The sequence below is a fragment of the Aethalodelphis obliquidens genome, unplaced genomic scaffold (genome assembly GCF_003676395.1).
Source record: "Aethalodelphis obliquidens isolate GAN/ISIS:26980383/991018 unplaced genomic scaffold, ASM367639v1 scaffold23, whole genome shotgun sequence".
Lineage (NCBI taxonomy): Eukaryota > Metazoa > Chordata > Mammalia > Artiodactyla > Delphinidae > Aethalodelphis > Aethalodelphis obliquidens.
This window is the reverse complement of record NW_020837967.1, coordinates 15659122-15675677: the sequence shown is the minus strand read 5'-3', so window position 1 is coordinate 15675677 and position 16556 is coordinate 15659122. Positions and strand designations below refer to the sequence as shown.

Here is a 16556-nt window from a genome sequence, read left to right as displayed (position 1 = left end):
GATTTCAGGACTTGCCGGAAGGGACCCCCAAATAGGGCTCATTTTTAGCGCCAAGTATTTTGACAAAGTTCTTATTAGGGTAATTCCAAGCGATCTGGCAAGCATGCGTTTAGTTAGGAAAGACTATGAGAAATCTCCCAACTTAATTTGTGAAAAATCTGTGCTTGCATTTTCCTACTGAAAGAAACGCTGGGACTTCCCTGGCGGTCCCGTGGTTAAGACTCTGTGCTTCCACTGCAGGGGGCACAGGTTCGATGCCTGGTTGGGGAACTAAGATGCAGTGCGGTCAAAAACAAAAAAGAAAAGAAAAGAAACGCTCACAAACACAGACACACAGATAAGATACCTCTATTTTTTTAAAAAAATAGCAGAGTCCTCTGCAAACACAATCCCCTGATGACTGACTTGAGCTGGAATCTCATCACAGTTGAACAGGGCAGCTTAACTTCTGCCCACATGCGTCTGTTAGAATCAGACAGGGCTTTATCTTTGAAAAGCTGCCCCTGAGCCCTGGGCTTTGAGGGAAAAATCGCTTGCTGGAACAAGCTATCACCTTTGTGATGACACAATGCTGATAGGTATCTACAGGCTCATTAAACCGTAAGCCCCCGGATGACAGGAATTTTCTGAGCGCTGTTTGCACCTGGCTGGCTCTGGTTTTAGTCACCATAATGCTCATCTTCAATAACAAGACTGTAGGCCGAGTCACAGGTCCCCATTCTCAGCCTGGATCTTTCACAGATTTGCCCCTTGTTTGTTTAACGTGGGTATATACTATTTTTATTTTTATTTTACTTACATTTAGATTTCACCAACACTGAACATAAGTGTATGCTGGCCCTACGTTCGGACTTCTGAAATAAAGATAAATGGGCAGACAGCTTTAATAAGGGTGTAATGTATTAGACACTGCACAATAGATGAAACAATTAGAGGAAATCGAGGGGCTGGTATAACTGTGTACCTTTACACACTGAGTAGCACAAGTAGAGGGACAATTGGAGGAAAAACCTGTTTAGGACTAAACTGAGAGGTCCTTGCAAATTTGCCTTTTTACAGTCACCTTTCACTTACTACAACTGTTAGCCTCAGGCTTTCAAAGCCAGTCAGCATTTCAAACATCCCATCCCATTACGTGTGTGCGTGTGCACGTCTGCATCTGAGGTCTGGATAACACCATAAAAAAAGTAACTATGTGATAGTTTCCCCTTTTACCTACAATCACTTTCCCTTCCCCATCCAGAAACTGTGTGGCATATAACACATGTCACAGACAGTGCTCGTCACCAGAGTTTTTAACAGAGAGAGGCATGAGCCCAGGGAAAGGCGCTGCCTGGGCGGGACCAGCATTCAGCTTCTTGTGGTACCCTGTGTGGTCCACTGAAGGAAGAGCCAGAAGCAGAGTCAGGAGGCACGGCCTGAATCAGGCCAAGGAGCATCAGAAGGCAGGACGCTGGGGCACAGGGGAGCCAGCAGGGCGTGTGCCCAAGCCACCTGGGACTCCTACGTTATCCTGCCTTCTCCATATCCGTCTGTCCTTCCTCAAGGAGGGTCATAAGCTGGGTAAAATTCTCACAGGACTCTCAGGAAGGCTGAGCTGTTAGCCTGAACAAGTCACCTAAGCTTTCTGGCTCCTGTGACCTCATCTGTCACTTGGGGAATGGCTGGATACAACTTCCTGCTCCTGTGTTCTCTGATTCTCTGAGTTAGAGTTTGCTCTGAGTTAGGTTTTTTGGGGTTTTTTTTGCGGTACGCGGGCCTCTCACTGTTGTGGCCTCTCCCGTTGCGGAGCACAGGCTCCGGACGCGCAGGCTCAGCGGCCATGGCTCACGGGCCCAGACGCTCCGCGGCATGTGGGATCTTCCCGGACCGGGGCACGAACCCGCGTCCCCTGCATCGGCAGGTGGACTCTCAACCACTGCGCCACCAGGGAAGCCCTGCTCTGAGTTAGTTTTAGACAAGAAAAGGGTCTTGGAGCTGCGTGAGGGAATCAGGGGTCCAGCTGGATCCAGGTTCTGATCGGTCTTGGGGAATTTGGAGTGTGGTTCCAAGCCCGCCCCCCGAAGGCCGCTCCATCCTCCCTCAATAACATGCTTGGCACTTCCGGCCAACCGATTCTAATGATAGCTTCCTCTGCATTTCCTCATAGACCCAAGTTTTAAAAGCCGTTAGAAAACCGGGTTGGGGACTTCCCTGGCGGTCCAGTGGTTAGGACTCAGCGCTTTCACTGCCGAGAGCGCCGCTTCAATCCATGGTCGGGGAACCAAGATCCCACAAGCTGCGCGAGGTGCAGCCAGAAGAAAACCAGGTAGAAATAGAAATGTCCTCTCTAGAACGGGATGCTCTGAATCCTCTGTTCTGGAAGAGGGCAGAACTCAAGTCATCACCTTTCCTTATCATTCCACCGATACCATGACTGTGAATTCCCTGACCTCACTCCACTCGTACCCTCTTTGAAAAAAGATTTTTCTGACCATCTTGGTTAAATACATTTATACGTACTCAAACTCCTTTGCTCTGCCCGGTCCAAATTGTACGGTCCTTGGTCCCTGGGCCTTTCTTTCTTCTCCACATCAATGACTAGCATCTTCTTTCTCCTGCCCATGACCTTGTGCGTCTTATTCTGTAATTATTCCCCGCAGACCCGACATCCCATACCTCGATCCCCAGCTCTTTTGCTGCCAGCAGCTCAAAACGTCTGAACAAGGCACACTGGGCCAGGGAACCAACCTCCAAGACTGAGAGGGCGACATGAGTCTGAACCGAAGTGTTCCCGTGCTCAAACACAAGGCAACACACACACACGGCCCCCAAATCCTCATACTGCCAAACGTTTCCAATAAAACTGAAAACTCGGGTTTCTGAGAGTACAGTTGGTTCACTTCCTTCATGAAAAGTCAGTTTTTCCCTCCGTCAAACTTGGTAACCATGACCCATTTCCTAAAGGTGTTTAGAAGGTTTTCAGAACACCTTGATTCTGGCAGTGGGAAGCCAGGCACATGAAATGATAGAACTCATCCAATGAATTCCTGTTTTAGGGCTTTTCATTCTTGACATTTTTCTTTGTCTTTTCTTTTTTTAAATGTGGGCTTCAGCCAAAGTCTCTTTGCTGCCCCTGCGGCCTGAAAGCGTTTTCCTCCTGGGAAGAGAGCTGGTCAACCTCTGGAGCAGTGGGAAGAGGTGAAGTTTCTACTGTCCACGCTCTGCAGGTTCCCCCAGTAGCTCAGCACTGCCTGTGCGTAGGGGTTAAGTCAGGAGGGAACGAGATGACACACGCCAAAACTCCCCTGTGCTTCGAAAAGGTGATCCAGACCGGCTTAGAAGCAGCCGTGCATGTTTTGAGAGTCTCCTAACAACTCTGAACCAAAAGGGGAGGAGGAAGGAGGAAAAAGCAGCGTTTTTGGTTTCTGAGAAAATTCTTAACCGGAAGCACTCAGGGTTCTATTCTTTGTGGCATTTCCAAATCAGGATTCCACAGACTCAGTATTTTCAGAGTCCAGTGTGGTAAGATGGATTACACCTGACCTGGAGACGTTCTGTAATAATCAAAGAAAAACGCTTCCTGCCTTTGTACAGAAAATGAAGAGATTTTTCAGAGTAAAGAAAAGAAATTTAATTACCACGAAATAAGGTTTAACTGCTGTGGGCAATCATCCTCGGCACCGAAGCGTAATTTAACTTAAAAGAAACCACAGTGATCCATGACCCTCTCTGGCTCTCTCCCAGCACTAAGGGGCCAGGAAGAGCTCAGTCCCAGGTGAGATGCCCAGGTGGTCAGGAATGCATTACACAGCAGAGAAGAGACCCCGGGAGGGGTGGCAACCCCCAGAATCAGGCCACTTCTGTACCTCGCTCTTGTCCACTGCACTGCAGGGCCCCTGGCAGCAGAAACTCAGGACGCCTCCTTCCTTGCTTGGCCTTTTTACAGGAGGGCACACGGACGGCTCCATGTCCAGATCCGAAAGCAGACATCAGCAGTTACCTGCCCGATCCCCGGGCAGCGGGACCTGCCCGCTCCACACTCCGCTCACCTTCGGCCGTGCCCCCCCTTCCCGGAAGCTGGGCTGCCGCACCTCTGTCAGACAGAGGCCTGACAGACAGAGGATTTGGAGTGTGATTCACGGATAGAAAATACCGGTTCTTCATAGCTACGCAAATGCAACCTGGGTGGGGTTTAGATAAATCTGGATGTGGACGCCAAAAAGCAAGGCAAGATGGGCCTCTTTTCCATAAATTTCACTTGGCCAAATGGGCTCGGCCTGCCCACCGCTCATTAAAAAAGATTCGAGTCGAACGGAGTGGGAAGGCAGCATCTCAAGTTCATCAGCACATGGGACTTCCCTGGTGGACCAGTGGTTAAGGCAGTGGACCGCCTTCCAATGCAGCGGGTGTGGGTTCGATCCCTGGTAGGGGAGCCAAGATCCCACATGCCTTGCAGTTAAAAAACCCAACCATAAAACAGAAGCAATACTGTAACAAATTCAATAAAGACTTAAAAAAAAAAAATGATCCACATCAAAATAAATCAAGTTCATGAGCACAATTGGGCAGTGCAAGTTCAGATGCAGTTGCAGATCTCAGTTCCCATGGAAACGTATTTATAGCTTCATGAGCCAGATCTCAAACTGCCAACTGCCTCCACAGCAGCGTCTGATCAAATTGCTTCATCCTCAGAGGCAGTGCAGTCATGGTGAATATGCTTCATCTTTGGCCATATCTGCCTCAAGGCTGGAACTTCCAGGACAGAACCAAGAGGTGGGGAGGCTATGATGCCCACGGGTTGAGAACCACCCAAAGGACACGCCCCCGATTTCCTGATGTCAGGACCTGTGCTAGGCCCTCCACCCCACCTGACCATTCTGAGAATGTGGTCTCCAAAGCGCATGAGCCGGTGTGCAGGGGTCACTCGGCATCAGAAGCCTGGATCCCACAAAGCGTGAGGTTAACCCGATTCACATCACTTTTCTAAGTATTTCTTTACTTGTAAAATGAGGGCGTTGAATGCTATCTACTCACCTTTCCGGCATTTCCATAATTTTTACAAACAAAGTGAACAACGGCCAGTATTACAGGTGCCAGTGGGATTCGCTCTGTCTACACCGCACGGATCAGCCAGCCTTCCCTGGGCGCCGTCTGGTGGGCTCCGTGGGGAAGCTGGTAGTTTCTGCTATTGATAATATCTGTCTGACCTCACATCAACTATCACAAAACAAAAAAGCTGACTTGGACTGAAATACAAATTAATGATTTCTTTTTTGTAGTTGAAAGCAGATGAAAAGGCAAAAGTTTGATGTATCACAATGTCACTGGAAAAACCCAAACTCAGGGACGCGTGACTCACGTATCCTGTTTCAGGCAGTACTTCATCGACTTAATGCCTTTTTTGTGGTCAAGGGGGAAACATTTTAGTGACCTAAGAGTGAGACTGACAGAAGTGCTGAGAATTACGAAAAATTCAAACAAGAAAAAGAATAGAAGCACCAGCCTTCGGCCTTTGGGTTAATGACAAGAACTGAACACTGAATCCTGTTTCTGGACACCAGGCGAGGGCTCCTGGGTGGGCAAGTCACAGACCCTCAGGATTCTGTAACCTGCCTGCACTGGGGACTCTACCATGCGTTGTGAGGGGATGAGGGGCTCTGGAGAGCCAAGAAGCCCCTTTGGAGACAGTCCCAGAGACGGAGTGAGGGGAGACTGGCTTAGTTCAAAGTTCTGTCCCCCCAAAGGGACTTCTGCCTAAAACAGCATCTGAACAAAAGCTAAAATTATTCTGTACTCTTCTGATTACAACCCTTTGCACTGTAGTAAGAATAAAGCCCAAACTCTGAACTAGGACTCCAGCTGCCTCTCCCAGGTCACCTGGTTCTTCAGACACACAGGGCTTCCTGCCTCGGGGCCCCTGTGCTCACGGCTCCTCCTTGGGGCCTTACCCCACTGTTTGCATGACGGGCTCCTCCTTACACAGTCCTCCTCGTTTCCTTCACATTTTTTCTCAATCTGAAGTCATCCCTGTATCTGTTTTCTCCTCTGCCTCCCCCTCCCACCCGCTCTTTAGAGTCAAAGCTCTCTGAAGGCAATGGCCTTGTCAGGCTTGCTGTAATCAGAGCACCAGTCCAACCGAGAGACTCAATCCATGCTGATGAATGAATGAATGAATGAACGACAGGGTGACAGTCCATTCTTCCTAAATCCGACAGTCCTGAGTCACTGTGCATCTCCATGCTAATCAAAACTACCTTATTCTTCTCACACTCAATAATTCAAGAAGCACTTTCACATTCCTAATCCTCAAAGCCACTCTCTAAGGCCTCTGTGTGGGTCAGTGGCAAGTCACTGGCTCTGGACCTGTTTGCCTTGAAGTAACAGAGTAATCTGGGACAAGTCAACTCCCAGCTTTGAGTCCTTCTCCATAAAGCCAGGATGTTTTGTGAGGCATCTCTGTGCTCCCTTCCACCTTGAACAACCTATGAGTATTTAAGACTTGGATGGGTAGACACTGATCCTCTCTTATAAAATGCTTTATGAGATGTTTCCATTATGTTGTTTCTGTGAATTGAGCATCTACTACATGCCAGGGACTGGGGTAAGTACTTCTCACACTGTCTCTGATCTGCAAACCACCTGGCTGGGTAGGAGGTCTTAGCCTTTTTTTTTTTTTTTTTTTTTTACAGATGCAGCAATGGAAGCTTCCTTAGATTAAGGGACTTGCCCAAGACCACACAAAGAATAACTGGCAGAACCAGTTCCCAAACCTAACTCTGTCCAACAACAATGGCCAGATTCCTCCCACCAACAGTGCCCCATGGAGCAAGCCTACATAGAACAAAAACGGTTCGATGTGAGTCAGGCAGGTAAGGGAGACAGGTGTGGGATGGAAAGTAGGGGGCTGCTGGGACTTCCCTGGTGGTCCAGTGGCTAAGACTCCACACTCCCAATGCAGGGGACCCGGGTTCGATCCCTGGTGAGGGAACCAGATCCCACATGCATGCTACAACTAAAGATCCTGCATGCCGCAACTAAAGATCCCGTGTGCTGCAACTAAGATCCAGTACAGCCAAATAAACAAACATTAAAAATAAAAATTAAAAAAAATAAATAGAAAGTACAGGGCTGTCATGACCCCAAGGATCTGCTACCCTCCCCCACCATCTTAACAGGACAGCTGCAACGTAGTTCTAGAAATTTTAACAAAGGAATTTGAGCCCAGTGTTTACTGATCGTCTGATTTCTTTTCCCCCTCCTAATGTAAGAAATTTGATTCGCATGTAAAAACTCCTGATTCTCGGGCTTCCCTGGTGGCGCAGTGGTTGAGAGTCCGCCTGCCGATGCAGGGGACACGGGTTCGTGCCCCGGTCTAGGAAGATCCCACATGCCGCGGAGCGGCTGGGCCCGTGAGCCATGGCCGCTGAGCCTGCATGTCCGGAGCCTGTGCTCCGCAACGGGAGAGGCCACAACAGTGAGAGGCCCGCGTACCGCAAAAAAAAAATTTGTAGAAGCCCTTGCCCAGGCCTGTCTGGAGAACCTGGCCCCAGGCCTGGTGCCTGGGACCCATACTTATTCTGGCCTGCACCAGGAATTTACCTATGAAAGTTGCCCAATTTGTCCCTTCAATTCCAGTAAGAACTTTTGCAATCTCTCGTAAAAATATTGGCAATGGGAGAGAGAGTGTTTGCAGGTTATTACGCAAAGGGTGTGAGGCACGCCATTTTGTAAATTTTCATTTTCTAAGAACCACCAGGTACTATTCTTCCTCTAGAGCGAATTCTAAAGGTCTGTACACAGAGCGCAGGTTTCTAAAGGAAGGGATTTGATGCATGCAGGAGGCCTTCTTCCTCTAACGCCAAGAGGAAGGTTGCTTCGTGAGTGCATTCCTGACGCGCCAGCTCCAGGCTTGACTTCAGAAAACCTGCTAACAAGTAACAAAATGAACTGCTGTTCCAAGCCCTCAGATTCTCCAAGACCACCCTTTGGAGTAATGTTGAAATGGCAAAAAAGGTAGGAGGTGCAAAAGAATGTGAGACTACAGAGGCAAGAGGTAAACCATCCCCTGCGTGATTATCGTTCCCTGTTGGGAAATCCACCCTCGTGAAAGCAACAATGCTTTTCATAACCTCCAGGGTCCCAGGAAGATGCTGTAGGTTTGCAGCAGAACTGCTGGGTTCATATCCCAGCTCGGTCGCCTAAAGAATCAACTAGGAGTTTGGGACTGACATACACACACTACTATATCTAAAACAGATAACCAGCAGGGACCTAGTGTCTAGCACAGGAACTCTACTCAATATTCTGTAATAACCTCCATGGGAAAAGAATCTGAAAAAGAATGGCTATATGTATATGTATAACTGAATCACTATGTTGTACACCTGAAACTAACACAACACTGTAAATCAACTATACTCCAATATAAAATTAAATTTAAAAAAAAGAATCAACTCTAGATTTTTCTAGGCCTTGGTTTCCTAATTTACATTTAGAGGCTTATGAGATAACTTGTGTGAAAGTCTTAGCATATAGTAATAATTATGGGCATTAGAATGTATTTATTTGCAGTGGTTTGAACACATACAGGGAAATTTTTTAATGTATTATCTTGGCATGCATAAAGGCATTTGAGATTTGGATGTATATGTCTTAAAAAGCCAGTGGTATCTAAAATCTGGAGGAAGAAAATATTGTATTTACCCCATGATACCGAAGTTTGGTCCATTTTTCTAATGATACAGAAAAAGTTCAGTTAGGCTTAAGAGTGACCTGCCACCACCCTGGGGCTACAGTAATTATATTCTCTTTAATGGAATTGCTTAAATTATAGCTCTCCTCGTTTTGCACATCACAGCCACTATTCTACCCTTTTCTCTCTAAGCATAGTTATTCCTCATTATTTCTTTGGTTAACCAACTAATGCCAGGCATACACTTATTCACAAACTACCACATTAAGAGGCATTTATTTTATATTGGTTCTCTTTTGCAAATATTTGCATTTAGCAGAAGAACTGTGATATTTTATGAAGCAAAAAAATATATATCCGGGAAAGAATGTGAAGTTTCAGAAGTAGCTTTGGAGAAGGAGAAAGGAAGAAAAGTCTAATTACAGTGGAGATCTGTACTGATTTGTGTGAAGGGAATGTAGACATCACTTGCAGTTTTAATGAATTCCGGGCACCTGAATTAAGAAGGAGCTGGAGTTTAAAATAACGTCTAAAGCTTTCTTCACAGATTTGGGAGCATAAAAAAAATGTTTCTTTTCTTTTAAAAGGTAGCCTCTGACACGATGCTTTCTATTCTTGACTTGTAAAAGAAAAGTCTTTTCAAATCTAGATATTCTGTATGTTAAAACAGGGCTTTTTCTTTTTTCACCGAGGAAACCGAATCATAGTTATATAGTTACAGACTTAACATAAAAGCCTAAGTACCCTTTATCCCAAACGGATTCCCACTAACGGGCAAGGGGTGAAGTTTGGTTGTAAAGTATTTTCATGTGGACGTGAAGTGAATGTTTTATACCATTGGTCAGAGGATGACTTGACCAAGGGAAGGTGAATTTAGTGCTTTTGTTGACAAGCTCAGGCAGCTTAAACATATTTAATCCACACACACCTAAGGCTCAGAACCCCAAAGAGCATTTATTTAGAAATAAATAAATAAATGGGGTCGTGACCGGAATAAAATGGTTTAGGGAAAATTCTGCTGGGAATAAGGTTACTAGTGCCATCAGAAGCAACTGCTCCCAAGAAGAAGGAAAAAAAGAGAACCACCTCCTTCTTCAAGGGACAACTACATCAAAGCACAAATCTGCTCATGGGCTGGTGCATGAGAAAGCCACTCTCTCAGCCCACCTGGAAACGGCTGACCTCCAGGGAAGTATTATGCACATGACAAAAAGAGAAATAGTAGAGAAGTCTAGAAGTTAAAAAAAAAGCTTCAGTCCTCACCAGCCCACTGGTCCCTCTTTCTGATTTACTAGGCGTCATTCTAGAAATGTTTAACGGAAAAATAAGTACCCAGAAAATAGATATGCTTTTCCATACACACAGGACCCAGCCTTTTAAAAATAAATGGGATCCCACTACCTACATTGCTCCATGAATAATACTGCTTATTTAATATAGCTTGGTTACATGTCCACACCTGCACATCCAGCCTACGTCATCTACTGTCATGACTGTATTATCAGAACTGTATTATCTGAACATACCATAACTGATTCTCAAGCACTCATACTGACAGAATAAACTGGTAAGTCTTTTTGAGAGAAAACTGGGCAATACCTTTCAATGTGAGTAAGCCCTGTAAATGAACAGTAAAAACCTAGTAATCTGACGTCTAGGAATTTGTGCTTTGGATTTACTGACATGTGCACAGCCACATAGAAGGTCACCGCAGTGCTGTTCATAACAGGGGGAGAAAAAAGAAGCAATCGAAACAGCAATTAAGAAGGGTCAAGTTAACAGATTATAGGGTACTACTTTCATTGCTCTGAAGACAGAATAGCTCTAAATCGGTTCGGGCTCTTCTCACCATTGTAAACACACACATATACACACAGAAGCACACGCACACACTCCCCAAAGAAGAGACTGAAAATGGTCCTTTATGAGTCAATGGGCTGGAGCTGCCCTCTTCTGCAGTCTTAAAATTTACCCTGAAAAAGGATTCGAATAGAGGTAGAGTTGAAGTTGAAGGGGGCCCATGCAACCTTTCCTGGTGCAAAATGCAAACAGGACGATTTTTAAAAATTGTCCCTCTGCACCAGGAGGCTGCGTGACGGTGACACATGTACCCGACTAATGCCTATTGTGACTTGACATCCATGTGACATTCTCAGGGGTGTTTACAAACATTCTTAATGTCAAAGACTGAAAATGACCAAGGGTCCATCCGAATCTGTTTTGTCAGCTATTCCAAAAAGCGTGTGTGGCAGCAGACTGCTTTCCTTCTGAGTGGCAGGTCGTAAGGCCCAAGAACGTCCCTTCCGAAAAGTTCACAGTGCGCACTAGGGATCAACCAAAAACACCCCCTGATGGGGTCTTTGTTTTCTGCCTTGTGCCACCCAAACAGCTTGGAGGACGGTGCCACCGTCGGGTTTACGGGGACTGATGTGACCACCTGCGTTGGTGAACCCTGGTGAAAATGCTGATGGGAAACCCACTATCACTTCTGTTGCTTAGTCTTGAGCAAACAGGCAGGGGTGGAAGTGAAGTGAACCATGTGTGAGGGGAGACCACCGGCTAGAATCCTAGGGCTGTAAGAGGCCAGAAAAGCTATCACCTGCCTTTACCTTGGACTGACTGTCCTCAGGTCATCACATAAAATCAGTTGTACGCTCCCCTCTGGAAGATCTCTAGAGAAGGGATTTCTCCAAACGCGTAATACTTTATATTCACTCTTGCCATTCGTACAAAGGAGTAGTTCAAAATCCTTCCCACTGCCTGTAAGTCTGGACGCAAAAGCAGCGGAACTTCCTGTCATTGGTATAAAGCTCACCCCAGTCTCCAACCTTTGCCCCCCTCTGGTCCCTCCCTCCCTAAGGTTGCCCGGAATTACATCCTTTCCACCACAACCCACGGGCCCCAAGACCTCCAGGTGCACAGATGTTACACAACCGTCTGCACAAGCCAAGGAGGACTTGTTTTGGTTGTACAGGAGAGAGATTTGGTAACCTCAGAACCCTGTCTACCTTGATAGTATGCTTCCAGAAAACAAAAAAAAAAGGCTTCTCTCCCATATTTTCTCTCATCAGGTTACAAGTTCAATGCACAGGACGGGAAGTTTACAAGAAAGCAATCCATATCGGAATGATTTCTGAGGAAATTTCACCCTGAATGGGATAGGGAGGGTGGGAGGGAGGGAATCGCAAGAGGGAAGAGATATGGGAACATATGTATACGTATAACTGATTCACTTTGTTATAAAGCAGAAACTAACACACCATTGTAAAGCAATTATACTCCAATAAAGATGTAAAAAAAAAAAAAAAAGAAAATTTCACCCTGAAATACGCAGTGGCCAAAATTCATACTCAGAGCCTGGCCATGGTGTTTCACAATTCCTCATAGAAACAAATCCCAAACTCAGGTCCCTGAGGAATTTTTGCTTCCAGTGAATTATGTTTCTCCTGCTTAAGAAAAAGTTAAGGAAAGAAAACCGACAGGAGGAGGGAAGGCCCTTCTCAGTCCACCTGCTGGTCCCTTCAGGGCTTCACACTGAAGAGAAAAGCAACATCAACTGGGATGCCACCATTTTCCAGGATGACGTGTTTTTTTTTTAATAAATAGATTTTTGGAAACAACTCCCCATCAGCTTCTAAACAGGAGTGTTTCTGACAAATTTAAATTTAACTTAAACTAACCCCTTTAAGTCAACTTTGCAGACACACAGCTACCTTCGGCAATTGTTATCACATCCATATCGCAGTGTTTCCGACAAAGTTAAATTGATGAATAGCAAGGACAAGGGCCTGAGCCTTAAGCAGCTTCTAGCCTCACCCCCACTCGGAAGAGCTTTACGCACACATCCCCCAGAGCAAGTCCTGGTTCCACTTCCTGAACTGTGAGATTTCAGTGCCTTTCTTTCTGAAGAAGAAATCTCCAAAACGTTTTTAAAAGAGAAAAGTATAATACAGTTGACCTTTGAACAACATGGGTTTGAACTAGGTCAGTCCACTTTTTTCAATAAATACGCATGTATACTGTAAATGTATTTTCTCCTCCTTACGGTTTTTTAACTTTTGCTTTTCTCCGGTTTATTTTATTGTGAGAATACAGTATATTATACATATAACATACAAAATAGGTGTTAACCGGCTGTTTATGCTATCGGTACGGCTTCCGGTCAGCCGTAGGCTATTATCAGTGGTTAAATTTGGGGAGAGTCAAAAGTTATACGTGGATTTTATACCCGCATTGTTCAAGGGTCAACTGTATTTAAAGATCACTAATCCCTGTGCTAAGAGGCTTTTAAAATTCAGATGTTACATTTTATTGGTAGTATGAATAGACCTACATATGTTCTTCAACAGGAAACCTTGCTACTAGTGAGTAATGGAGACAAGATTCGAACCCAGGAAACCTGGCCCTTGAACCCTTGTGTGCACAGTCCCTGTGATTCAATAAATCTTTATTCAACCCCACTGGGTGCAAAACCTGCTTCTAGATGCAATCACTGCTTATGAGTCAGCAGATAATCTCTGAGCAATACAACAATTAAGTGTAATAAAAAGCTTAATGGACTTCTAAAACAGAGTCTGTGGGGAAAAAAAATTATAAGAATATACATGAGTGACTCCAAACCAATGTGGAATTCAGCACCCTGTGGCTGTTTGATTTCATGACTGGTTTCTACTTTCCACTTGCAGCGTGGTGGTTCATATTTGGAACTGAAACTCTGAATGAAATCAACCTTTGCTTTCAGACTCAGAGATCTGCCCTTGAGATAATCAGAGCTTTTCCCAGGGTCCCCAAACAGCACTGGGTACCATACAGCCTGCTGCCGTTCAGATGACCACATTTAATGAATTACCTGGGACAGAATGAGTTCGCCCTCAGCAGCTCAGAGATCAGAACGCCTTCAGGATTCCACTCGATGAATCTACCCACCACTCCTGCTAAGAGCCTTCTTCTAGGAGTGGGGAACCCGAACAATTCTGAACAGTCTGATGTGGACAACTTGGTAACATCGGACAAGTCATTAGGAAAACCCTGGAACTAACAGAGTGTTTTCTCTGGCTGGAAACCCTGCTGTTAAAAGTAACACAAAGAAAAACATATTTGTCTCTGACACACAATGGATGTAGAATATAATTATGGGCTGTTTTGGTCTGGGAGGTAGACAAGGGAGGGAGTTGCCAAGGTCTAGAAGACAAAGGAGAAAAGACAGTGTGTCCGACCCCGAGCTCTCTGTGGCCATTCCCACGGCCTCCTGGTGACTTGGTTTCCTGCTCAGGTAACAGCAAAACCTGACTCTTCTTGCAGGGCCCAGAAAAATCGCAGGCAGGTAAGAGTTAACCACATAAGCCTCTGCAGTGATAAGCTCCTATCAGTAGGTGCCAGTAAAAAGTAAATTAATATCACTTCTCTGGCCTGTCAAGAAAAAAAATGTCGCATATAATTAATGTAAAAACGTGAATATCCTAGCTCCTTTGACACACTTAGCATTTTGTATTTTAATTACTTTATAGAAATAATAGTTGCCACTGGGAGTTATTTCAGGAACACATTAATTTTTTTTAGAGACCCCTAAAAGGAGAAAAAAAATAGCAGGAAATGTAGAAGGATGGCTTATCGTGTTGTATATTTCAGTATCTCTCTGAACCAGAGTTTCTTGATCTGTAAAGTGGGAATGAAAAGATTCTGCTAATCCCACTGGGCTGTTACAATGATAAGATGAAGGAAAAGATGAAAACACTTTACAAACGGTCCAGGACCACAAAAGTAGTAAATAAAAACAATCGTCAACACGTGGAGCCTGTATTCTGAGAACTGTGCAATATATATTTTGTCATTTAATCCTCACCACGCCACAATTATCACTCCCATCCTACGGAGGAGAACACTGAGGCTTAAGGACATGAATTTACTTTGCTAAGGTTGCACAGGTAGGAGGTGGATTCAACACCCAGGCATTCTGATGTTAGGGGCAGAATTCTCTGCCCCTCGAATTTTCTGCAATAACTGTGGTAACCCAACCATTTAACATGAATATCAATGCAGATGCTAACCTACATTAGCTGATGGCCAAATTTCAGGAGGCTCTCATTCTCAGACATTAGTCAGTTTTTAAAATAGTTTAAATCCTGTCCACGTGCTCCTAAATAGTTTTGCTTTCAAAAGCCCAAATTCCCATTGCACAGGTTATCTTTATTCTTAACTCTGTGCTTTCACCTTATGCAGTGTATGAAAGAGAAAAAAAAAATGTGATTTTCATTGCCTTTTAAGCTTGGTGGACCTAACTACTCATATCGCACCCTGATGTCCCCAAACTAACCCCTTTAAGTCAACTTTGCAGACACACAGCTACCTTCGGCGATTGTTATCACATCCATATCGCCGGCAAGACTGTTTACGCAGTCTTGCTAGTAACTGATGCAAACAGAAAACCTCGTACCACCAAAGTAAGGTTTCCTTCTGAAAGCGCGCTTTAAAAACTACTTTTATCAAGCACTCCCCCACCCTAGAAGCCTTTATCTGTCTTAGGATTTACAATTCCTGCTTCCCTCAAGTCCAGAAACTCTGATATCTCAAACAGGATATTTTTCTAGTCTTATAAAATGCCTCTGTGAGAAAAAAATATACAGACACACTTAAAAAATAAGTGCAATGCTCATAAACCTGTTTCTGTAATATTCCACGGGTTGTAGTTTGCAACTTGAAAATACAGAAATACACATAGTCCCAATTTCAGTTCTGTTCGAAGAGTTTAAAGAAAAAAATTAAAAAGAGAGAAAGAAACCAACATCTGGGAATAATCCACAAATACATATAGTATCTCAATTCTCAGGTCATCCTTCTAATCCTTACCTACGCATTATTACAGCATTATTCACAGGGCAGAATCAGCAGAACGCATAATGCATCACTTGTTTTTCAGCTCTATTCAAAAATCTCAGTTCATTCAATAAAAAAGCCCTGAAAAAACAGCCCTGAAGCGTGAGCGCTCGAATATTCAGTGTGGGAAAGCCATGCTTATTGATTCAATGCTTCCTGCCAAGAGAACAATGCAGAGAAAGAGACCTCAATGTTTCCAAATAATTTTTGGCAATAACTCAGAAGAAAAAAAAAAAACATATTTACCCATACCTGGAGCTCCACAGGTGAAGCGGCCGTTGAAGCAGAAAAATCTAATTCGGCTCCTGGAAGTTGTTGTCTCTAATGGACTCCGGGGTCATCCTTCCGAGCTGTCAGGTAAACCCCCCTCCATGTCTCTACTGTTTTCTTTTGCAGTTTTTCCCAGTGAAACTCTTTTGTCATTTGCATAAAAGCTACTTCCAGCCTATAGGACTTTTTGAGTAGCTACTTGTTAAATTGGCTGTCTTGACATGCTCTTTCAAGCATGACATCATAAATCTCCACGGAAACCCTAACCCCACCTGCTTACATGCCAACGTTACCTGTCGGGCGAAGACTTAAACAATCATCTGAAACTGTTCATTAATGAAACCTTTTTAGGGGCTTTGGATCTCTGTACAGTATAATTTGTGCTGTTGGCAGAAACTCTGCCAAGAACGATGGCTTCATTTTCAAAGCCTGAGCTGTTTTGCAGAAAACAATGATCAAAATTATAGGCATTCGTTAATCTGCCCCTCCCTGTCCAACAATGCGCTTAATCGGTTGAAGAAAAACCTACAGTGGGCCATGTGCCTCTCTCTGCAGGATAAAGTTACGTTGAAAACTTGGGTTTTGAAAAACCTTCTATGAATACTTCTAAGGCTTTTCTACTCCACTCTCCAGCAACCCCCTTCCTGCTTTTTACCAGCAAAACTTGCAAAACGGGTTCTTTGCTGGAATGTGAGAGAGAGAGAGAGAGAGAGAGAGAGAGAGAGAGAGAGAGAGAGAG

The 16556-nt window shown here is 44.7% G+C and overlaps 1 protein-coding gene across 20 annotated transcripts in view; it reads right to left on the bottom strand.

Moving 5' to 3' along the window:
- KIAA1217 (KIAA1217 ortholog) overlaps nucleotides 1-16556 on the bottom strand; it is a 326984-nt gene that overhangs the window by 279403 nt on the left and 31025 nt on the right. Inside the window, exons 1-2 of one of the 20 annotated variants that reach the window (XM_027121833.1) lie at nucleotides 15800-15944; nucleotides 13524-13741 (exon numbers count right to left, since the gene is read on the bottom strand). The exons of 15 other annotated variants lie outside the window; for them this stretch is intronic. Coding sequence is in view for 2 of the 5 variants with exons in the window: in XM_027121830.1 (XP_026977631.1) it covers nucleotides 3849-3950 (102 nt within the window). In the remaining 3 variants the exon portion in view is untranslated. Of the gene's footprint in view, nucleotides 1-3848; nucleotides 4156-13523; nucleotides 13742-15793; nucleotides 15945-16556 lie in introns of those variants that run through there. 4 more of the 20 variants (XM_027121834.1, XM_027121832.1, XM_027121830.1 and 1 more) reach the window with 4 other exon arrangements.